General features: G+C 33.7%; 1 protein-coding gene across 4 annotated transcripts in view; it reads right to left on the bottom strand.

The window, feature by feature from the left end:
- Positions 1–756: 756 nt before the first annotated feature.
- ZC3H6 (zinc finger CCCH-type containing 6) overlaps positions 757–25403 on the bottom strand; it is an 85606-nt gene continuing 60959 nt past the window's right edge. For all 4 annotated transcript variants that reach the window (XM_056813786.1, XM_056813787.1, XM_007476590.2 and 1 more), the window contains exons 9-12: positions 24231–24484; positions 20502–21013; positions 11145–11378; positions 757–9404 (exon numbers count right to left, since the gene is read on the bottom strand). In XM_056813786.1, coding sequence (XP_056669764.1) covers positions 7900–9404; positions 11145–11378; positions 20502–21013; positions 24231–24484 — 2505 coding nt within the window. In that variant the 3' untranslated portion in view covers positions 757–7899. The remainder of the gene's footprint in view (positions 9405–11144; positions 11379–20501; positions 21014–24230; positions 24485–25403) is intronic.

Raw genomic sequence — 25403 nt, 5'->3', positions numbered from 1 at the left:
CCCCTTTTCTCTCCCCCACCCCAGAAAAAGAAGTATTTATTAAGCTCTACTATGTGACAGAAATTGTGCCAAATGCTTTACAAATATTATTTAAACTTCATAGCCACCTGGCAGGTAGATGCTATTTTTATTTCCATTTTACAGTTAAGGAAACTGAGGCAAATTTGCCTAGAGTAACTTAACTAGAAAAGGTCTGGGGCCATATTTGAACTCAGGTTTTCCTGATTCCAAAACTATGCTCCATCTACTATGCTTTCTAGCTGCCACTGTTTAAAGAAAAAAACAACATTTTAAACTAGAGCTGCCCAACAATAGGATAGACCAGAGTTTTATTACTTGGGTGGTGCTTGGTATTGGAGTAGAAACTAAAGAATATTTTTCAATGATGTTATGGATATTGGATAGAAGGAAATCTAAGGTTTTGCCTAAGATTCAGGATGAACTCTGAGACAAGAGTAGCTCTTATCTTTCTTTTAAAAAAAGGTCATTCTACCAGCAACCCCAGAAGCAGGAAAAATCATATCCAAGGGAGATTTATTTTAAATGGATTTTTCAGCTTATATTGATTAAAGATGTAAAAAAAAAACTTTCAATGCTGCTATTAAGCAAAGCTGAATTAGGAAAACGAATTGAATAAGCTCCAAGAAATATGGTTAACAAGCAGAAGCTGAACTGTTTAGAAGCTTCTGACTGATCTAAAGGAAGTAGGGGATGCAAATTTGTAGCTTCATTGATGGCAAGCAAACAACCAAATACTAAGAGAGCGATTAGAAATAACTTTATTTCAAGTCAGACAATGGAAAGATGTTACAGGAAGAAATTACAGAAACTTGGAACAGAACAAGATGCAATCTAGAAACAGTAAATGAGGAGAAAACAGAAGTTTCCCCTGGTTTAGTCAAATAAATATGCCTTCAGTTAGGTCAAAAGTAGCAGAATGGCCTGTTACCAATGTCAAGAAGGGTCAAATTCAAATGATAATTGCTCCAGAATACCCAGAAGTTATCAGCTCATAAAAATCACAATAGATAAAAGCCCCTAAAGACAAATATGTGTGATGACATGGGTCCAGCATTTGATACATAGTCTGGGCAACCCAAATAGTGAATTTAATGTCAGGAATACCTAATACTGAATTGGAGCAATTTGGGTTTGCATAGCAAAAAATGATACTTATGAAACTGTCAGAGAAATAGCCTAGCATGAGTCTTAACCACCCACTATACCCCAAGCAACAAATGGCATTAATACATTTGGATCCTGGAAAAGATGACACCTCAAAACAAGGGGGGAAAAAACCTTCCACAATTGTGGAATTTTACATCGAAGCCCTTTCAGAGTTTTTGGAGGAATAAAAATATTAAGAACGAGGGCAATTTGGCATATCGAATGACTTTTTTTTGATTGTCACTCTTAAAAGGGAATGCCATTTCATTATTTGAAAAGCAAATTTCTCAAGTCACATGACTTCCCTCTTAAGCATTTTAAGTGCAAATGCTAATAAATTAAGGATGAATGAAAGTTCTGATAATACTTATCCTGTATTAGCTTATTTTTCATGTGTATTTTGTGTTTTCTCTCCTCCCACCCAAAAGCTTCAACATACTGTACAACCAATTCTCAGATATTGCTGGTAGCAGAGGTACATGGATAATGCAAAATACTACATCTGACTTCTAATTATATTACAGTAAACTTTGTCTACTGATAATGGAGCAAAATAAAAAGCAAATTTCGTCTCCTCTTAATTTTTATCTGGATAGAAGTGTTAACCATTTATGAAATGCCCAAATGGTGAGCAGGGAGAGGAACATGGGGGCTGACAATCCACTTAATTGTCACTAACATGCCAAGCTTGTTAGTTTTCCTTAAAAATGCCAAGTTGAATGTCTAGTGACTAAAAGGCAAATAATGCTATCATACCCTATTCTAAGAAATGACAACACATTGAGGTCAAGAAGAAAATCAACACTTTCTTCACATATATCTCTGATACAAAAGCATTCTGCTAAAAATAGCAATGATGGTCAGAAGGTATTTCAAAATTAAAACAAAAGATAAAATTAGAAAATAACTAAATAATAATAAAGGAATTTTGAATTTTAAAACATCAAAGGGAGAATTACTAGTCTTTGTGAATGCTGATTGTTGTTATTCTACCTGCTAACCTACCTACCAAGGAGTTAATCCATATGTTTAATTTCCTTCCTGAAAGATAGGAATTTAAAAGGATGCTGGCTTAAATCCTTGAGAAAATTTGGAGGAATCACCCAAGAAAGGCAAGGGATGTATTTTTGTAATAAATACTTTTCTATGATTACAGTTCTTTTTAATGTATACCAAGAACCCCTTAAAAGATCAATAAGAAAAAGTTATTTTTATCTACTTTGATTTACCTGATCATCTAGGGATTATCTTAATGTATTCTGGTACTCTCTGAGGTGTATGGGTACCATAAAGTAGACTAGAGATGAAACTGAATTACTCCTATGGCCTACACTATTTAAGCTATTTATTTTGGGGAAGTAGGGATTAAGAAGGTGCCCTGTGTTTATTGGAAAAGATAGTTCACCAAGTAGCATTGCATTTGAACATAATCAAGAGTATATAGCTGCCATAAAATAATTGTCCCTACTATGGATAAAATGTTACCTTAAAAAACATCTACTATATGCCCAGTATTAAGCTTGTTCCTGTGGGGTATATAAAAAATACAGCAGTTGTGTTTCCTGTCCTTGAGCCATTTGCAATCTAATTCCAAATGTGCTTTTCATTTTTTCTTATTTTAAAAACAAAGTATCCTACATAAACATTAAAAGCAGCAGAAAGATGATAAGCCCTTTTTCAGCTGTGTATCCTTTTAGGGAGAAAGTGCCCAAAGGGAAAATCAGGCTGTGGAATAACTATTATAGGCTAAGAAGTATGATGTTTATTACTGGAGTTTTGTGAACATCAGGATCCATTCAAAGCATATTAAGCTACCGGTAGGATAGTAAAGTGGATCCTCCTATAATCCTCCCCGCTGATTCATTGTGGCATGGAATGGACCCTGAGTTCTCAAAGGCTATTCCAGTCAAGCATAAGCTCTGGCAGGTCTAAACAAAGCTAGAAAGGCTTTAAGTATGAGCTTGGCAATTGAATGAATTTAATATATATCTGAGGATCAGGCTGGCTAAATGCAGCAAGGCTCATCACCAGAAAAGTGTCCACCAAGTGATGACATTTTCAACTACAAAATTTCACAGAATGTGGTGGTGGTGGATCTGCTTTGGGGGAGGGAGAATCGACACTGATGAAATTATAAATCTTTCAAAAGATTAAGGTATTCTAATGACATTGGCTCTCATTAGAGAAATAATTTTAAAATGTTCAATTAAAGGCCTTTTTTGCTATACATGGATGATGTTTATGACACAAAGATTTCTCTGAACTGGTATCACTTTACTAGTGGCCTAGAAATTCAACAGGTAAACCTTTAATTTCATTTCCATCAAGATGACTATAAAGAGCTGCCAAAAACATGGAAAACCTACATTTCAGCAAAGTTCACAAAAGCAGACTACTAGAGAAACAGGATACTTTGAAGACCACTTGAATAAGGAGCCTGTCCTTGCCTTTCCAAAGAGAAGAACTGAGTATAAGTTCACTAACAAGGCTCAGGGAAAAGAGACAAGTTTTGCCAAAAGTCCTGAGTCATGCACAGGGCAGTCCGGCCTTTCTCACCATACCCAAGATCTCAAGATCACATCCCAAGAAATCTCCCACTTTCTAAGCAACCCGTGGCTTTTGCTTTCACTGCATTTGGCAGAGGCATCTGATATAAGTGACATTACCTTTCTGAAATACTTAGCACTATCACAAGCTTCACATGAACACAGAAAGTAATGTACTGCACAGAATGGGACAAGCTGGTTTCTGAGAGCCATAGGCAAAATACAATGCTTGAGTTTGTTACCTTAGACAAACTTTGTATTAACCAAGCACACCACACAGAAGCAGCCTTTTACAGCAATTAAAAAACCCCACCACTCAATATCATGCTTTGTAAATTTGTGTAAATTTTCCATTTTTAATACACACACATACACAAAGTCAAAGAAAACCCTGGAGCAAGGATTTTTTTCTGTTCATAAATTATACAAACTAGAATTGTGGAAATTGGTACTTGTTGAAATTATTTGAAGCAAATTATATGCAGTCATGACCTTTACAAAATATGAATGAAGGCTCTAAAATAATTTCAGCATACCCACTGAAACTTCACAAATTGCCTTCCAAATTGTACAACTTAATTCATCCCAATAGGTATAGATGGATTATTTTTATGAAGTGGTTATAAAGCAATTTTCTATTTACAAAATACTTTACAATAATTATTTCCTCCAACATCTGTGAGCAGCCATATTATCCTCATTTTACAGTTGAGGAAACAGACATAAAATAAATTCATATGTTTAGGGCAAACACACTGAGAACCAATACATGAATTCATAATTTTTAAACTCTCAGCCTGATGTGCCACACTACTACACCACTTAAAAAAATTTCAAAAGGTGGATTAAATGAATCTTTATTTTCAAATCAAATGTTCTTCTACTCTCAAAATAAAGACCGACAGTAAGAAAAGCTTGAAGTTCTAAACAGATTAAATGTAAGGAAGTCTTCCGAAAACTTGGTACCATAACTCTCTATCCATGAAATTTGGTTTAATTTTATATTTTAAATAAAATATTAAAACCTTGGTTTTTGGGAATCTATTCAAACAAATTGGGGCTAGTTCAAAGTCAGGTAATCCTCCAAAGATAGAAATTTGAGGTGCAATAGCCAATTCAGATTTGAGCAAGTACAATCTTCAAATAAATTATGATTTCTTATGCCTCCTCAGTTCAGAATCCTGATCATAATAGACAACTAACCATGCCCATCTAACTAAAGGACATATTGCAACTACAAAAATGCCAGAAAGTGGTATAGATGGAGAAACTTCTAAATCATACTTTCCCCAAGGTCATAACCTATTCCTAATTGCCTCTGGAATTTTCATGGATGCTGAGGAAGAAGGGTCCAATTTGCTGAAGAAGGACATAATTTGCTTTACAGGGCACTAATGGCTTAAATATCTACCTCAACTCTATAAAGTGGCTAATACATCAGAGAATATTGCTCCATATGAGTTTTGGTGAGAGAAAAAGGTTAAAGTAGTCATCACATCCTATAAGTTCTGCTTTCCTAAAGGGACTTAATTATTAATAAAAACACTCAACCAGAGTATAAAACCAAAAAATAAGAATAGTCAATTTTCTTTTCTGGTAGCTTTTATCCATAATCCCTGTATAAGATTAGTTTAGGCATTGTCTATTTTATCAGCGTTGTAAATAAAAAAATATAGTGCCTGTTCTTTTAGAACATTATCAGTTTAATAGTCACTAATAGACTCCCATTGTATTTTTATAATTTTGTTTAAAATGTCTCAAAACACAATTTATGCATTATAATTATATCAATATCAAAAATACTTTAAAATTATCTATGTTGCCCAGTGTATTTCACATGCCAGTATAAGAAAGTAATTTCTTTCTTAGGTAAATCTCAATAAAGCTGCAATTACATGTAAAATTGCATCTGAAAATTTAAAGCATTCTTTATATAATGTATTCACTTGCATTTTAAACTATAACCAAAATCCTACTTATGCAACCTTACCTACGTTCATGAATTTTAACCCTTGCTGTTTTTAACTTTTTAGTAGAAGAAAGGTCCTTTTTATTATTCAAAGGGGTGGGAATCAAGGCCCATTGGCTTGGATTCTATCTTAAATATGACAGATATATTTATCTTTTTATATGTTATTAAAATGTATATGTATTATGAGGAGTCTTGAGATACATGGATGAGCTAATTATAGCTATTAAATGATTAAAGTTTTGAAAATTCAAGAAGCTTTTCATGAAGCTCAATATAGCAAAACTAGTATTCAATTTTAATCACCCAAAAATAAACATATATATATTAAAAATATATATGACATAAATCTTACACCCTCTACTAAGTGTTTTTTATCAGACAATTTTTTTCCTTAGTTAGGAAAGCAGAATTTGTAAAAGATGACTACTGTTACAGTGGCTTAAAGACTGATTAAAAAAAAAGAAAGAAAGGGCTGTCCATGGCTATCAAGCAATCAAAAGAGAATCAGTAGGCAATCACATTTATATCCTAATGACATAGTACCGCTCCTCCCATTTAAAAAAAAAAATTCTTATCATGGAATAGACATACATTTGTTATTCTAACCACAACTCAGTTTCAGTATAAAATGTAATCAGGTCAAATAATAACAAGTAATGGACAAAAGTAAGGAGTGTACATGCACTAATCTTAAACCTTATGCTATTATCTGAGTACCTAGGTACAAAGGTGACAGGTTCCCACAGAAACAATTAGCCACGTAATTTTAAAAATTACTTAGTAAAAATGACCATTTTAATTTGAGGGCCAATTTCTAGGCTAAGTTTATAAATCTTAAATTTTACTTTCATTATGTTTTATAATGAAATGCTCCTCTCAAAGTTACCTACTGCATTTGCTACCAGCAAACACTATCATATATCTTTAGCTCAGGATATATGAATATCAATGTAATACTTATTTTCAGTTCTAAACTGTATGTGCATGACAAAGTTTGAAACGAATAAGCTAGTCATTATTTGTACACTATAATAAATACACAAGAATACAAGGTTTTATAAAAATACAATTTCTAATCAATTTAGGAGATTTACAAACCATGAGAACATTAAATACTTAAACACAAGATAGTCCCTTTTATGGTAGAGTGCCCAAAGGGCTAGATTTAAAAGAGGTTCCTCTCTGGTAGTTGTGTACAATTGATTATATCAGTAATCTCTGTATAAGATCAGTTCAGGTATTTTCTATTTTCCAAGAGTTAGAAGTAAAAATACGGTACCTGGTCATTTACAACATTATCAGTTTAATAGTCACTAATAGACTCTCACTGTATCTTTTAAAATTTAGTTAAAAATGCCGAAGACACGATGAATACAAGTACTGCGATAACGTCAATACAAAAAAGCAATACAAATTAAGCTGTTGAATACAAAAATACATTGAAATACATAAACACCACAATGTAACCTATAGCACTAATTGTTTTATGTGAAAAATTAAATAAAAAGTTTAGTATATAAGAACTTAGGTATTCTCACTGTTTAACAACATTTTAGTTATGTACTTCACAATTTTTACATACAGTATAGCAGAAAATACTTTGAAAAGATATGACATTTTAAATGCTTTAGTAGATGATATAATTATCCTTTACACAAAAAAGTACTGACAGAATGAATAAAAGTCATTTACTTAACATCAATTGCTCTAAAAAATGAGGATTAAGATTTTTTAACTTCATTTGTTTATATTTCAGTTAGCAGGTTTGGCCTGATAAATTCAGAAGATCTTAGTCTGAAATATTTCTTTCAAAGTACTGTACACTGTATTGCTTGAAACTATACATCATACAAAAGTAGCAATTCTTTGTCTAAACAATGATTATGAAAGACAGCTTGCACATATATAGGTTGAATGTTGAATTCATGATGTTTTATTTACAATGAAAAGTGCTTTCATCAGCTCTAACGTGATACATCTATTTCTATGTGTCAATTATTACAGTCTCCCTGAATTTGAAAAAACATGTAGAAAATACCACATCTTTGCAAACACTAGAGCATATAACTGCATGTGGTTCTGGAATTAGCAGCTGAAAAAGTGTTGATAATTATAATTTAAAAATAAATAAAGCATAGAGGTAAACCAGTTACAAAACAGCAGAGAACTGCAATAGTCGCAACAGTAAAAAGAATTTTTTTAATAAAGCAATTGCTAACAAAATGGTGAAGCTGTTGGATCAAAAGTCTTAAAAACATCCTTCAGGGACTTATCATCTGATTCTCCATTGGGATCATTATCTGGTGTTTGATTCACTTGTCCTGGCTGTCTTGTCTGTCTTGGATCACTATACTGTGGTCTTATTAATCCTGTTAAAGCCTGGATTGGAAGGTTATGCACTGCTGGTGCAGTACTGGAGTGTGGGGGCTCAGGTTTAACCTGAATCTTAACAGAACTATTCTGTTTTTCTGACTGTGAGTCAACTGGTCCATCTGTAATCTTTTCCAAATTTGGAGTGGTTTTCTGCAAAGCTTCTGAAGAAGAAGGTTCATTTTTGCTGTTGTTTTGCAAACCACTGATTTTTTTCTGGTTCTCTCCATTTTCTCCTAAAGAAAGTGATGTTGGTTCTGATAAAGACAATGAGCCATGTTCCCTTGGGTCATACAAACTAATGCCACTAAGAATAGAGCTTGGTGTTCCTAGTCGAACACCAGTTGAAGCTGATAGTTTAGGAGCATATGGAGGAAGAGGATCAGACTCAGATTTATTAGTTACTGACCCTGAGGTCTGTGATGAACCAGGACTAGGTCTGGCCAAACGCGGATCAAATTTTGACGGATGAGGATCCTTTGCATTCCCATGATGAGAGTCTGTACTGGACAGCCTATGAAGTCTAGGATCAACATTTTTTTGCAACCTAGGATCCCCCAATTTATTTCCTGGACTATGGGTGTCTCCAGGTTGGTCCAAGAATGCACTTCTTGTAGTATTATTTTTGGCTTTTGCTGCTAATCTTGGATCAGCTGGCATTGTACTTTGATGAAGATCACTATTTATATTACGTAACGTATTCAGCCTCTGGTCAGCTATCAATGGAGGAAGAGGTAAGTTGATTGACGAAACTGGGTCAGGCTTAGGTAAGGGTACTGGAAGTAAGTCTTCAGGAGCCCATATAATGTGTTTTGCAAAGTTTGGTTTGGTCAGGGTAATATCCATCTTAATATGACTGAACTGTCTAAGCTGTGACCTTGGATCTTGAAGTGTTATACCAGGTAAAGATTCCAAAGGTATTAGGAAAGCTTTTTCTCTCAGCTCTCTTTCTGTTTCTTCTTCTTCATCATCAACTCCTTTTTGTTTAGTTTTAACTCCAGAATTTGAATGTTGTAAATCAAACTTTCCTCCACTAACAGAGGGGCTTGCATGACCACTTTCATTAAGTTTTAATTTCCTGGGATCCCGCGTAAGTCTGGGATCAAAAGGGGCAGAATCAGAAGGTTTTCTAGCACTTTGTCTTGGAACAGCTCTAAGTCTAGGATCGACAGCTTGGTTTCCTGTATTTTTGTCTTTAGCAAGTCTTGGATCAGTCGGAGTACCAAGTTCTGTGGAATGTTGTTGTTGATTCCTCAGAGTCTCTGTTTGTTTCTGCAAAGTTTTCAATATTGATTTGACACTACTTCCCTCTTCTTCTTCACTACTGGAATACCAGTTAACGTTATCATCTAAAAACAAACAAAATTCAAAAAAGGTCACATTTAAATTTCAAGTTTCCAATCAACATGTAGTCTTTATAATAATGTTCACTTAAAGCCGAACTAATGAGGGAATTGATAAATAGAAGTTAAGGTACTCTTTTGGGACTAAACTGCCTCCCCCCCACACACACATATGGTTGCCTAGTTGCTAACTATAGTAACAGGGTCAATGAATTCTCTAGAGAAATGCATGTCAAAATCAAATAGAAATGGAGGTCACTAAATTGCATATAAAGGTTCTTGTGAATGTGTATTGACTTAGAAAATCACATTTTGTTATATTTTTATTTTATTTTGTTCAATATTTCCCAATTACATTAAAAAAAACCTATATCTTCCATTTTAGAATTGATACTAAATATTGGCTCCAAGGTAGAAGAGTGGTAAGGGCTAGTCAACTGTGGTTAAGGATTTGCCCAGGGTCACACAGCTAGGAAGTGTCTGAGGCCAGATCTGAACCTCCCATCTCTAGGCCAGCTTTTAGGCCTGGCTCTCAATCTATTGAGCCACCCAGCTTCCTTCTCACTTGCCAATTAAATTTTAATCTTGCCATACTTGGAGTGTTGGGGGCCAACATGTGGCCCGAGAGCACCTCTGCTCTAGAGGATATATTGCCTTTATAAAGGATAGTTTGGCAAATCTCGCTTAAAATCCTTCTGGTCTGGGGAAAAACTGAAATCAAGGTAATCTTTTTTTCACTTTTAAAGGAATTAGAGAAAGACAAAGTAAGGATACTAAGATATCTCTAGGTAGTCTAAGAATTTTACAAGCCACTTAATTCAGGAAATTCCTAGGTGAAATCGTTTTGTGCCCTTTAGTACAACAAATAACAGCTAAAAATAAACATGCTACCAATATTCCTGGAGAAAAAAAATGGCAATTTTGTAGGTAAGTTATTTTCAGAGAGAAGTATATTTTTATTTGGATGTAAGAAAAACCTAATGCCAATGACTAAGTCTGAAGACTAAAAATATCCATATTCAGAAAATAATTCATGTCAGCATTTTAATTTTTAGTTGTAATAACTATCAGATTTGTTAAAATTGAAAGTCAAGAAAACTTATCAAGAAAATGCTTTCTACCTCACTATCTCCCCTATGGGAGATGCATGTAGCCACATGTCATTTACTTGTTACAGTTACCTGTTGGTGTCTTCAAAGTTACTGATACTGAAAAGAGTACTTTGAAAGAATATAAAGCCTGCCCTTTACAATTTCTTAATCAAAAATTGTATAATTTTCAGGCAGAGACAGAAAATAATATGTGCTTTTCTCCAAAGGGAGATTAATTTAGACCTTAAGATTAACTGGACTATTTTGAAAGAAGACTGGAAATTAATGGCCTATTTCCTCATATTAATGCTGAAAGTATATCTCTCCAACCCTGATCTATTTAATATTGGGTCTAGGCTTTACTTGTAGCAGATGAGGTACATTGCTCAGGTTGTTGATTTGTTAACCCATGGTTTCCTGGGATGATCATCTCAGTTCCATTTTAGATCATCCTCTACCTTTGTCAGTTTAGTGTCTGCTCAAAGAGTCTGAAGTTGTGGCAGTAAATGGGATTTACGGTGGGACAGAGAGAAGTGGGTTGGCAGTGGCAGAGTGAAGCAGGATGCTGGGTGAATAGAACTCATCAAAATTTGATTTAGTTCACTTTAGTTATAGAGCAAGTATAACAGAGAAGGTTTTATTGTATTGGTATTACCTTCTTCCCTGCTTAATGTTTTTTGAGATTGGTGACCAACTGGTTCTCCATCTTCTTGATGTTTCTGACTAAGTCTTACAAAGAGGGCTTTCTGCATTGCAGGAAGGAAATCTGGTACATTTATAGCAGGTTTATGGCCTGATGTGTTGATGCAGTCCTTCTCACTTCCACTGTTTAGTAAGTCTTGAGTCAGGTGAGGTTGATGTTCAGCAAATTCACCATGCCACATTGCATCTGCATGTATTCAATAACAATAAGAGAAGAACATATGTAATAAAAACTAAATAATATAAAAATTGTCACTGAATAATAGTCAGCTTAATAAGAGATGAGTTTCCCAATAATAATTGAACTTGCATATGACAATATTCACTTAATGTCAAACTTGGCAGTATAATTTTATCAAATTATTAAAAAACAACTACAAAGCATTCAAAGAATTACTATGTCAATACTTTTGGACAAATTTTTTAAAGGCATTTACTTTAAAATTCAATTTTAGCTAACTTGAAAGAGATCTTCAAGATTACCAAAAGGAAGATAAACTCTAGCAACAGAAAAATCCATAAAGGCCATAGAGGACAGAAACCTTTTATCTCACAGCAAAGATAAAGGACTATTTGGGCATAATGGTGTGTATTTTGTCAGATGCAGTCACTGTTTGTTTAATTGTTTTTCTTTGGCACAAAGGAGTTGAATTCTCCTTTGTAAAAATGAACAACCAATTAAGCAAAAACACAATTCAGTGATAGTCTGACACTCTATGTAAAAAAATGTCCTCATGTTTCTCCATTTCATTATTTGTTTTCTAGGACCAAGATCAATTATTATAATTATTCAGTGTTGGGCTTCCTTTTAGTTTTCATTTATATTATTCAACAAACAATAAGTTTGTCTAATAAGTCCCACTATGTACAAGGCATTGTGCTAAGTACTGTGAAATAAATATAACAATGAACAGTTCTTGCTTTTAATGAGCTTATATTATAACTTCATTATAGTCATTGTGCAGACTGGTATTCTGTTACAATTTATACAAATCTTCCAACCATGAAAGATATAACTTATATGTATATATCTTTTTGTTGGTGATACCTTTTTTTTTTAAACCCTCATCTTCCATCTTGGAATCAATACTGCGTATTGGTTCTAAGGCAGAAGAGCAGTAAGGGTTAGGCAATGGGGGTTAAGTGACTTGTCCAGTATCATACAGCTGGGAAGTATCTGAGGCTAGATTTGGAACCCAGGACCTCCCGTCCCTAGGTCTGGCTCTCAATCCACTGAGTTGCCCAGCTTCCCCTGGTAATACCTTTTATAGTGAGGGAAGGGGAGGGAGAGGCTGAGACAAATACCTGGCAATAAATTCTATTTAAAAAAACCCAACAAGAAAAAAATAACATATCTTTCCAGGTTCTCTTAATTCCAAATATATACATATATACACACACATATATGTATAAAATTTCTTAATGAACAATAATATTTTGTCATTCATATACTATAGTTTGTTCAGCCATTCTCTAGTTGATTCGCACTTTGCTTCTAGTTGCTTCCACAAAAAGTGCTATGCAGAGTTTTATAGTCAACTTTCCCCATCTGTGACCTTACTTGCCACAGAATAATTATTTGATAAATGATATAATTTTATTGGTCATATCTATTTGAATATTTCTGGTATACCTGAATCATTTTAAATACTGCCTAGAATTAAAGGTCACAGTTCTAACTTTGCCTCGTTTGCCATCTGTTTCCTTATTTTATTTCCTGAAGTCTCACTTGGGAATGAATTCCTTTATTTTTTAACTTAATCATCCCTGTGTTATTAAAAATGCTGCCTAGTACCATTCCCAGGACTCATTCACTGCATGCTGGCCAATGTTGGTAGCCATGATCCCTGGTTGCCATACTCAAAAGTAAATAGGGCTTGGTAAAGCATCCTTGAGAAACACTGGATTGTGGGAACAGAGGGCAGAAGCAGCAAATGAGTAGTCCAAGGAAGTCAGCCTGATTCTTACCTTTTTAGATTGTTCTGAATAGACAAGGTTCTATTAAATGCTGAAGTTAATAAATGTTTTATCATGACCAAATGCCCAAAATACACAAATGCTAAGGATAAAATCAAATTAGTTCTAGACTATAACTAAGCTTTCATATTCCTTCTCTGAGAGGGATTGGTACTCTTGCCATTAGCTCATATAAGGCAGAGGCATTCCATTTTAGTTGTCTTGCCTTAGATATCTCTACAGTCCATCAAGGGCAAGAATATGTCACAAGATAACTGTGCTCATAGAAAAGACCTGGTACAAAGTTGGTTTACTTATGGATACTTATTAAAGTTCCATGCTTAACCACAAGACCAGGCCTTTCTGTAGTTTTATGATGCCTCATGCTGAGTATCTGACCCTTCTAGCACCTAATATGAAACACTTGTCTCACCTCTCAGGGGAAAGAAAGTTTTCTTGTTATATTCTAAATATCTGCCAGCTATAATGCTCAGGGTCTCAGATCATGCTGGGTGTGTCTGCACACCACTGACTCTTGAGATAAATATGCTCATAATAAAGTCAGTTTTCTCTGAAGATTTATGACTGGCCTTTATATTTTACAATATCCAAACTGTTACCAAGGTCTGTTGATTTTCCCTTTGCAATCTCTCTCAAATATGTTCCTCCTCTCCTCTGACATCCCTGTCATTCTAGCAAAGGCCCTTATCATCTCATGTCATCTCATGTTTTGATCACTGTAATACTGTGCTGGTGGGTTTGCATGCTTTAAGTCTTTCTCCACTCTAGTTCATCCTTCATTCAGCCACCCAAATGAATTTCATAAAGTATAAGTCTCAATATGTCACTCCATCCCCTTTCAAAAATCTCTAATGGCTTTGGGCATTTTTTTCTGGCTGTCTCTCATGTCTAGAATGCTCTTCCTCTTTGCCTACTGACCTCCCTTGCTTCCTTTAAGTCCCAACTAAAATTTCATCTTTTTCTAGAAGCTTTCTCTAATCCTTCTTGAATCTGGTGCCTTCCCTCTCTTAATTATTTCCCATTTATTCTGTATTTGCTTGTATATATTTGTCTGAAAAGTTTGTCTCCCATGTTAGATTGTAAGCTCCTTGAGGGCAGAGACTGTTTTTTGTCTCTTTTTGTATCCCCAGCACATTGCCTGGCACAGAGCAGGTGCTTAATAAATGTTTACTGTTTTATTGAAGGTGACTTTGGATGAAATACATACCCTTTCTGATCTTTAAGTCTCTTATAGCTATAAATCGAAGATTCTATGATCATTTTCCAATTATAGATTGCCCAAATGTTTCTTATGCTATGCCTTGATGGAAATACTCTATAGCCTACTTATACAAATCTTATATCCCTCTAATACTTTATGCATTACCCATAATTTTCATACTTTGAATACACTGGTTTTCTAGGATTCATGACCATTCCACATCATTAGAAAACCAATGTTAAAAAGATGGATTTTGCATCAGGAAAAAGCTTGGGATTATTACAGATGTTGTCCAAATTCCTATAAAAAATCAGCCTATTTTCTTCCTCCTATTCATTTGTGGTCACCTCACTGTTTATCTACAGTACCTGTGCTAGATGTGTGCCATATATCTAAGTGTATTTCATGGCCTAGACAATGGGTCCATTCTCTGGACGACATACATTTGGTTTCCCTATATAAGTAGTGAAGTTAATCTTTTTTGAATAGTGGCATTTTAGCAATTCATTGAATAAATTCATAAATATCACTAGGAAGGCCAGTTTTATTCTTGTATTTAATACAATTAACACAAATAGAATTCTGTGTCAGTGACTCATATCTTTGATGACATATCTTCATGCTTTCTACTTTGCCTGATGTTAATAATAAGCTGATTATTGACCAACATTATTTCTGTGGTTATATATTCACCAAGGAATCTTACATGATTTTAATATGTGCATTTTAGACTCCTTATTGGTGTAGATTTTAAGATAGCATACTGCCCTACCAAGTCAAACTTTTTTTTGGTAATCAAGTCCACATGGTTATTTTTATGAATGATCTAAATAAACAAAATAGATAATGTGTTTATTAAGTTTACAGGTTACACAAAATTAGAATGGATATTTAACAACGGATTATAGATTCAGAATTTAAAAAGTATCTCTACAGGCTTTAACCATGAACTGAATTGAAAAAGAATGGATTTTAACTGGAATAAATATAAAGTCTTAGATTTGGGTTAAAAAAATCACCTTATACAATATTGGAGAGGAGTATGACTTAGAAAAATGTCTTCATTTTTCTAAGAAAGAAACAGGTATTTTAGTGGACTACTTAGCTCAAAATATTCAAAAGCCAAGACAGTTGATGCAATTTTAAGTCATACTAAAGGAATCACAACTTCCATGTGTAAGGAGGTATAAAAGTTTTTTAGTAACAAAAATTAATCAATTAATGAACATTTATTAAGAACTTACTATGTATTATATGCCAAGTATTATGCTAAGCTCTGGGGATACACAAAGAGGCAAAAGACATTTCACATATTCAAAGCACTTACAATCTATTAAATAGACAGATGAAGCATTGAGAAAAATGGGATTTAAGTCTTGCCTCTAACATATAGTAACTGAGTAACTGTTGGCAAGACACTTAACATCTCACTGTCCCAGGCAACTTTCTATTCTAAGTTGCAGACAGATCACTGATCTGTGTGTATGGAGATGACTTTCCCAAACTGATGTCAATGGCTCAATCCAAAAAAGAGTTCATTGTACTCTCCATGGTCAGATCACATATGGGGGCTTGGATGCTACATTTTAGGAAGGTCATTGGTAAACTGTTAAGTATTGAAAAGAAAGGATAGTATCCAGAGTGGTGATCCTCATGCTATATGTGGATCATTTGCAGGAATTGGAGGTGTTTAACTTGAAGAGGAGTAGCAAGACTTATTGACAACTGTCAAAATATCTGACGGGCTTTTAGTTGAAGAGGGATTAGATCTGTCCTATATGGCCCTACAGGGCAGAACTATAAGCCATGGCTAAAAATATATGAGAAGCAAATATAGGCATGATGTTGAAAAAAATTCAAAAAAATTTTCTAAAATTTAGTGCTATCAAAAAAGTACAATAGATTATTTTGGGAAGCAGTAGGTTTCTTCATTTGAGTTTTTTGAGTGAAGGTTATATAAGCATTCTATGTTTCAAGTGTGTGTTGACTTGATGGCTACAAAGTACCTTCCAAACTGGAAATTCTGAGACTGGAATTTTGTATTCTTTAGAACAACTACTCAATAATTTTTGTACAATGGTTTCCTTTAGCAGTCAGATGAAGCCTGTAGAACCTGCAACCATAATGTTCTTTTTAAAAAATAAATGAAGGAAAAGCTAAATTTCAGTTAGAGGTTAATGAAAATAAAGATGTAATTTCATGAACCTTCATGAAATCTATCTAGACCAGTGGTTCTCAACCTTTCTAATGCTGTGACCCCGCAATACAGTTCCTCATGTTGCAGTGACCCCAAACCAAAAAATTATTTTGGTGGCTACTTCAAAACTGTAATTTTGCTACAGTTATGATTCAGAATGTAAATACCTGATATGCATTATGTATTCTCTTTGCTACAAATTGAGAGGTTGAGAACTGTTGATTCTAGACCCTCAAAGGGAGGTGTAGAGTAGGGGTTCTTATCCTAAGGACATTTTTTTCTTTTTCCAGTTAGTTACATGACTGCAAAAATATGTTCTACTGTGGAAAACCATGAAAATTACTATTTGCTTTTTTATATGTTCATGAAGAATATGCTCTAAATTTGAGAATGTTTTCATTAAAAAGATTTTAACATAAGACAATGTATATAGGTTTGAGTTAATGATGAATTAATGAAGATATGTCATTAAAAACTGCTAATATTCTATTTTCTGACATTTATTATTCTTTTGTCACCATCTATAAATGGTATTGGGCTGATTTCATTGGGTCTCATATATAGCTTTCTACAGATTTTTTTTTCACACCCACTGCTTTTTTCCTTTTTTAAAAGGATGTTCACATTCTTTCTTTATTCTCATATTGTACAAGTAAATTTGTACTTTAAACTACTATTGCCTACTAGCTATCATATCTTCTTCCTTGGCAAGGAGATCAATTGTTGATTGGCTATGGTGGCTACTGGGTTTGTTTGTTCCCCTCATTATGGTGACTATTCTACAGAAGTTATTCTGCAGAAAATAGTGATAATCTTTGCAGTCTAACCTCTAACCTCCCCAAAGTTAATAATGATCTACCTGACAAATTTAAAGTGCTTTTCTCAATGTTCATCCTTTTTTACCTTGACCTTGATCCATTTTTGATATGGTCAATCAACTTATTTTCCTTGATATTCTCTTAAGGTTTTCATTACATTGCTCTTTCTTAGTTCTCCTCCTATCTGTCTGATCTGTTCATCTCAGGCACCTTCACCTAGGTAATGTCTATTAACTGTGAGTGTCCCAAAAGGCTATGTCCTGGATCCTTTTCTCCCCTTATACTATTTCATTTAGTGATTTCATCAACTCCAATAGATTTGTTTATAATGTCTATGCAGATAAGTCTCATATCTACATGTCAAGCTCTAACTTTTCTCTTGACCTATAGTTTCACATCTCCAACTACCAGAAATCCTGGACTGGATATTTTTAGACATCTTAAACCCAACAAGTTCAAAATTGAACTCATTATGTTTTCCCCTAAACTACCTTTTCTTAACTTCTTTATTATAGTCAAAGGTATCATCATCTTTCCAATCATCCACATTTGCAACCTAGGTGTCTTCAATTCCACATTCTCTTTCTCAACTCCACCCCCCCAATCCGATCAGCTGCCAAGTCTCATCATTTCTACTTTCATAACATCTCTCATCCCTTTCTCTTCTTGAACATTATCACCACCCTGGAGCAAGCCCTCATTAATTTATTCCTGGACTATGGAAAGAGACTTCTTATTATTGTCTCTGCCTCAAGGCTCTTCCTCTCCTAATCTATCCTCCACTCAGCTATCAAATTGATCCACCAAAAGCACAAACCATACCATATCATCTTCCATTACATTCAGTAATCTCCAGTGGTTTTCTATTACCTTCAGGATCAAATATATGTTTTGTTTGGTTTTGAAAACCCTTTATAATCTGGTTTCCTCCTACTTTTCTAGACTTCTTGCGCTTTATTATACTTTATTCCTCTACATACTCTGTAATCTAGTGATATAGACCTCTTTACTGCTCCTCATATGATATACTCCATTTTCCAATTCCAAGCATTTTCATTGGTTATCCTTGGAACTCTCCCCCTCCTCATCTCTACTTCTTTGCTTCCCTGGCTTTCTTCTAGTCTTATCTAAAGTCTCATCTTCTCAAAGAAGTCTTTCTCAATCTCTGTTAACAATCTTAATGCTTTCCTTTAGTAACTACTCCAAATTTATCATATATCTAAATCTAAATCTATATATGTATATATTTTGTCTGTATATAATGGTTTGTATGATATCTGCCTTATTACATTTTGAAGCACCTTTAGAGCTAAGCTAGGACTATTTTGTTTGCTTTTATCTTTCTTTGTATTCTAGCACTTAGCAGAGTGCCTGGCACACAGCAAATCCTTAATAAATGCCAATTTCCTTTTTCCAGTTCTAATTTTTCAGCATCAATGGATTGTGTCAGTAGGCCACATTGCACTGTATTTTCAGTGTCTTCATTTTTTATCTTTTCTTTAAATCTGTCATTGATTTTTACTTTTGTTCTAATTAAATAATAATTATATGTTGCCTCATACCACATATGTAACTGATTCTGAAATTAATTAGATGGAAACCAATCTTTTTCTGTCAATTATAAGACATGGTAAATCTCACATTTTTATTGATGCTATATAGTGCTCACCATATTTAGCACTTGCTGACTCTCTTCTTGACGACATACTTTATTTATGATATATAGGTATGAGATTTCTAAGCAGCCCATAAGTTTTTGGTCTCTTCCATTAAAAAAAATCAGATTTATATTTTATATTTTTACTGTCCACGTTAATAGTAATCAAGTGTTAAATGATATATTTAATTAATTTCATGTATTTTATCTTAATCTACACTTAATATTTCACCTACAAAAGAATGGTTGATATACATGACTAGAGTAAAAGACATTTTGATAGAAGAAATGTACAGTGGAAAAAAGCACCATCTCTGGAGTATGAGGATCTGGATGTAAATCCCAGCCCTGCTATTTACTACTTTTGTAAATTTAGGAGAGTCACTTAAATCCCTCTGTTCTACAATATCTTCAACTATAAAATGAGAGGAAGGGACTAGATAATCTCAAAGGTTTCTTCCCATCCTGGATCTATAATTTTATGAGGTTATAGAAATAAGGTTTATTCTGTAATTAATTTATCCAAAAGTGGCATTATTTCCCAATTAAATAATAATGACTATTCAATTTTGATTTTAAGAAACCTTCCAAGTAATAAAACATTAAAAAAAAAAAAACCCTTTCCCTCTGTCTTAGAACCAATACTAAGTATAAGTTCCAAGATAGGAGAGTGGTAAAGGCTAGGCAATGGGGGTTAAGTGACTTGTGCAGGATCACATAGCTATAAAGTGTGTGAGGTGAGATTTGAAAATAGGCCCTCCTGTCTCTAGGCCTAGTTCTCAATCCACTGAGTCACCTTGCTGCCCCTAAAAGATTAATTTTTAATGAATATAGAAATGAAAACATTAAATTATATTTTGACTGTGATGTCTTCATTCACTGGCAAAATTTTACTATTAAAAATAATTTTCAATGTGATTTATTTCTAAAGAAATATTAATTATTCAGAAATGCTTAAGAATATAATTCTGTACACATTAAGAAAGTGACAATTTATTACAATGTATAATTTTCCAGTGTTAATAGTATTTGCAAGCTATACAAATATATATATGTATATTTTAAGTAACTTTTCTTTTTCTGGTACAAATGTACAAAATATGTGGAAGAAGTAGGATAAGCTATGTTGTACTAGTTTACTATTCTGTTAACTACATAGTTGATCAGACTTCCTATTTTTATAATTAAGGCACTGCTGAAAGTAAATAATAAAGATCTTGATTTTTTTTCTTCCCATAATCTATAAAATAGTTCTCTGCTACACTGCCATTAAACCATATAATTGACTTTACAAAAAATATACATTGCAGATGTATTTTCATTTAAAATTGTTTCTAAGTATACAATTTGTTGTTCAATAAATACTACATTTACAAGATACAAGATACAAGATTACAAGATAAAATTATCTTGAAATCACAAACAAGGAACTAGACATGGAATTTCAAAGGTAAACTTACCACCAGAGTTATTGGCTGTCTGAAAATTATGTACAGCTTGATGTGAATAGTAATTATCATAGAATTCAGCTGAGTTTTGTAGGGACTCATAGTTGGCATTGAGCTGCATTTCACTGGGACCTTGCTGGTAGGAAGGACCTGAAGAACAGTGATTCTCTATTGTGATGTTCATCATATGTCCTTGCACTCCTGTAGAATTATAGGAACCACTCATACCAGGTGGTGTTAAAGGTGGGCCTGGTTGAATGGGTCCTCCAGCTTGATTGTGTGGCCCTAAAAATCCAGGTGGACCAGGTTGCAATGGTGGGCTATGTGGCATTGGTGGGCCAGGAGGACCTGTGCACTGGTGGTGTCCAGGGGAACCTGGGTGCACTGCAGGACCATTGTGTCCCTGAGACATGTTAGGACCAGGACCTGGACTTGACCCTGAACTGTACATATGCTGAGGATGTGGGTTGTTTCCCTGAAACTGTGGTCCTGGTGGTGAGGCACTATTATAAAATGCTGGTGGCCTGTAAAAAGAAAGAATGTTTTAATATTTTTCTTAAGTTAAATCTTGAGAAAAAAGTGTAAATATCTAATGACTATTCATAAGCACTTTCTACCAAAGTTAGAAACTATCAATATTACCTACAATGTTTTTTAAAATATTAATTTTACTTAACATTTACATGATATGTTGTTTGTGTTGCTTTTCTTATTTCCACTGCTTTCTTAGTTCCTACTGACAACCTTTTACTTTCTTTTTCTTCTTGACCGTGTCCTGCCTTAATTGCTATTATTATTTCAAAATTTGATTATAATCTTAAATGTTATAATACAGGACAGACATGTAAAAAATTTTAGTTTTCTAAAACCATCTTTTTTGGTTTGTATTGTGATATACTATCAATGTGTATCACAAGTGTATATCACAATATGGAAATTATAGCACTTATTTTCTTAATATTTTCTCCAGTGGATAACAGAGTCTGAAACAAATTCTCTATTACTAACAGCATCAGTTTTGTCTCTTTATTTGTAAAATGAAAAAAAACAACTCTTCTTCATTTACTTAATACATGATAAATATTTCTTTAAAGAAAAGTACTATGATATTTATTATAATGACCCTTGGAGAGTCTATAAATTGCCTTACATATATTTTTCCATTTGAGCTTCACAACAATTTCATGAAATGGGTACTTACAAGGTATTATTTTCATTTTTAAAGAGGAGAAAATGGACTCAGAGGTTATATGATCTGTCTATGGTCACATAGCTATCAAAGTTGTAATTTAAACTCCAGTTTTCCTAATTCCAAATCTAGAATTATATCCACTATGACATGTAATCACCTTTTTAGTCCTTCTTATTCTCACTGTTTTCTCCCTAAAAAAAATTTAGTGGTGGTGAGACAGGGGTTATCTCCACTAATTTTTCTTTTGAATATCACCACTGATGTTCAGTAGAATACCATTTTACAGTCAAATTTAATACTCAGAGAATTATTCTAAAAATGTAATCACATTTAGTATAAAAGGACTAACATTATTCTCTTAGTTTTTTTTGCTTTTTCACCAAGATTAAGTGCTTTAAAATAATTGCCAAAATAGAAGACATTTCAAGTTGGTTCTATATTTTCTTTAAGATGCCTTGGGATAGTTAACATTTGGATATTCCTTTAGTCAAATGTTACTCATGATAATTAAGCATACTATGAAACCTTTAATGATAATGTTTTAAAAATTGAAGAAATATTATAAATATATTTTATAATGTGCAAAATTGATAGATTCCATTCAATTCAATTTAAAATTTACTAAGATTCATTGTGCAGAGTATTTTGATAAGTGCTAGAAGAGATACAAAGTTTAAATACATGATCCTTTGGGGAAGGCACTTGATGTAGTAGAAAAAGCACATCACTTGAGTTAGAGCTTAATCCATTTAGTATGTGATTTTGGGCAAGTAAATTCCTTCAGGCTCAGCTCTTTTATCCGTAAGATAGATGGGCACAGTATTATCAACATATTAGGATTATTAAATGATATATTTTATATATATATATATGTGCATATATAAAGACTTAAAGGGACTTGTGAGGATTTCATTTAATAACTTTTGGGGATTTTCTGTTTCTTTTAGTCTGCACTAGGAATCATATATACTAATAAATGAAAATGCACATTAGAATTAATGCTACCTGAAAAAACTTGATCATTTTTTAACATATTGCTATACCCACATTTTTTAAAGCCTTTCAGGGATTATCTGTTTATGATAATGAATAGCTCTATATTTATTCATCAGCCTATTTACTGTTCCTCATGTGAGTGACTGAATAAAGAAGTAGGGAATTTCACTGGTTATTTTCACCTTACCAAATGTGCAAACTATCATTCTGGCACTACTTGAATTCATTTGGATGGACTACCAATAAGTTCATATTAAAATTAAAGTATATGGGGTAAGCTTTACATAATAGTTATAAGTATCTTTGATTTTTCCAGTTACAATAATTGCTATCTATTGGTTTAAGTAGTCACATGTTTTGGTCCAAAAGAACAGCAATGTACATGGTACTTTGGGATCCACTGCTGCTTAATCTTCCCTCTATTTCTTCAGAAGCAGTCTGGAGAAGAGGAAAATGGGAGCATTTAGTAATTCCTGAATGCCACAGAACCAATTATTAGGGCATATAAATTGAGAGGCAGCTAATAGCTAACTCCTTTTGAAAATGCTCAACTTGTAAAACAATTCCAAAAGAAGAAGGAAGTTATCTGTGATCTTTTAAAAATGTAGGAAATTTGGGAAATCCAATAGTTGACCCTCTCCCTACACCTGACAATAATTTAATAAAGGATTCTTACCACAAAAAAAAAAATCTAAGCACTAGCCTCAGTGGTTTTTGTGGCACTTTTCTTAAAACTCTGTAATAATCTGATGTTGGGGTTCAAATCTTAGTTCCACTACTTACAATCTGTGTGACCTTGGCAAAATCATAACCTTTGGGGCCCGAGATCTCATTTGTAAAATCAGGATGCTGGATTCATAAGATTCCTAAGGTCTCTTTCAATTCTAAATCCTATGACATAAGTAGACAGATAGTAAAAATATCCCAATGGCCATTTTTATAGGGAAAGAAACAGGTTCAGAGAGATTAACTAAGTTGCCTAAATTCATATAGCAAGAAATTGGCAGAGCTGAGATATGAACCTAGATCATTTGACTATAAGTTCAGTGCTCTGAAACAGTGGCTAAAAAATTATAATTCTTAGGAGGAAGTGCAGGTTCTTGGGCAGTCCCAATGATGATGCCAGAAACAATTCAGATTTTGGCCAGTTGCTAGATTGTTAAATAATGCTTTGAGGTAAGGGAAGAAAAGGTGGTACCATTCATATTGCCAGACCTTGAAAAGGCACATTTGCAATTTCATGAAAAAGAGTTTTTCATCTCCATATTAAAATGTCTGGTTCTCCTCCAAGCTAGCACTTCCACATAAAAATCATGGGAGAAAAAATATAGGGGAAACTAGATAAAACAAAGCCAAGGCTGAAAATGAAAAAGACAAAATTATTCATTAAAATAAACAAAACACTAGCAACTAACAATTTAAAATTTGTTCAGTTAGTGAACTATTAGATATAAAGATCATGCGGAAAGCATAGGATAAGGTTTCATTTTACATAAGAATCAAACCTTTGTTTGAAAGTATAGTATTTTGTTGTGATTGGAATTCTGACTTACTTCTTCCCAATCTTGTGTGCTAAATCCACAGTAGGTTTTACAACTATTTCAAAGAGAGATGGAATTTTCTTAAATTCATCAGAAAGATCTGCTTGAAAATTGTCTTCTGATTCAGAAAATGAAAAATGCTCTGGTGGGGTAGGCAAAAGGCCAACTCCTGGAGGTGGTTTAGGAAGAGGAGCAATACCACGCCTTCTAAGGTCTTCTAAGTCTTTTTTATCTTCATTTTGTGGTTCTTCTTCAGTATTCAGAAGCTAAAAGAAAATTACATCATTATTTTTGGGCAACTGAATCTATCATGGGTATTATCTGACCTCTGAGCAATTCCTAATGTTGTACTATTCATATTAAATATGTTATCATCTTATATTGCTCCACTCTTTCCTGGGTCCTTCCCCTCAGTCTACAAATACATTCAGATAGCTCCATTATCCTACATAAAAAGGAAAAAAAACTGTCCTTAATTTCCCATTCTCAAGTAATCATCTCTTTCTTTTCTATTAAACTTCTGTAAAGAAGACTCTACTTGTCTCTACTACTGATTCAATTCCTTGTAATCTACTTTCAATTACTACTATTCTACTGAAATCATTCTCTCAAGGTCACTAAATTCTGTATTATCTTTTTATCTGTTTTTTTTTTTAGAACTCAGAATTACATAACTCTGTGGTGCATGCCTTCATTTTTTACCCCAATTGGCTTCCTTGATGCTATAAATTAGTTAATTTTTAAATGATACTTTTTTCATCTTTTGCTGGAGCATGCCTTAACTATGTCTTCCCTTAAGGACCTGTCTATTAGTCCTCTTTTCTCTCAATTTACTATCTCCCATGGCTTTGGATCACCTCCATGCAGATATTTCCCAAATCTATATTTTCATTTCTCAAATTCTCCCAAGAAAGCCAAAACCATTTTTAACTGCCAATGGATATTTCTATCTCTATGTCCCACCTGATTTAAAATAATGTCTAAAATTGAACTCACATTTCTCCCTAAACATGATTCTCTCCCTAGTTTTCCTATTTCTGGCAATGTGCCATCACCTTCCCAATCTAATAAACTTAGAATTGTCCATGGCTCTCTCTTCTCCCTCATCCCACACATCCAAACAGTTGCCAAATCTTAATAATCTTGACCTCTTCAATTTCTGTTGTATTGGGCCCTTCATTTCCA

Source organism: Monodelphis domestica, chromosome 1, assembly GCF_027887165.1.
Source record: "Monodelphis domestica isolate mMonDom1 chromosome 1, mMonDom1.pri, whole genome shotgun sequence".
In the NCBI taxonomy this organism is placed as follows: Eukaryota; Metazoa; Chordata; class Mammalia; order Didelphimorphia; family Didelphidae; genus Monodelphis; species Monodelphis domestica.
This window is presented reverse-complemented; position numbering and strand designations above follow the sequence as displayed.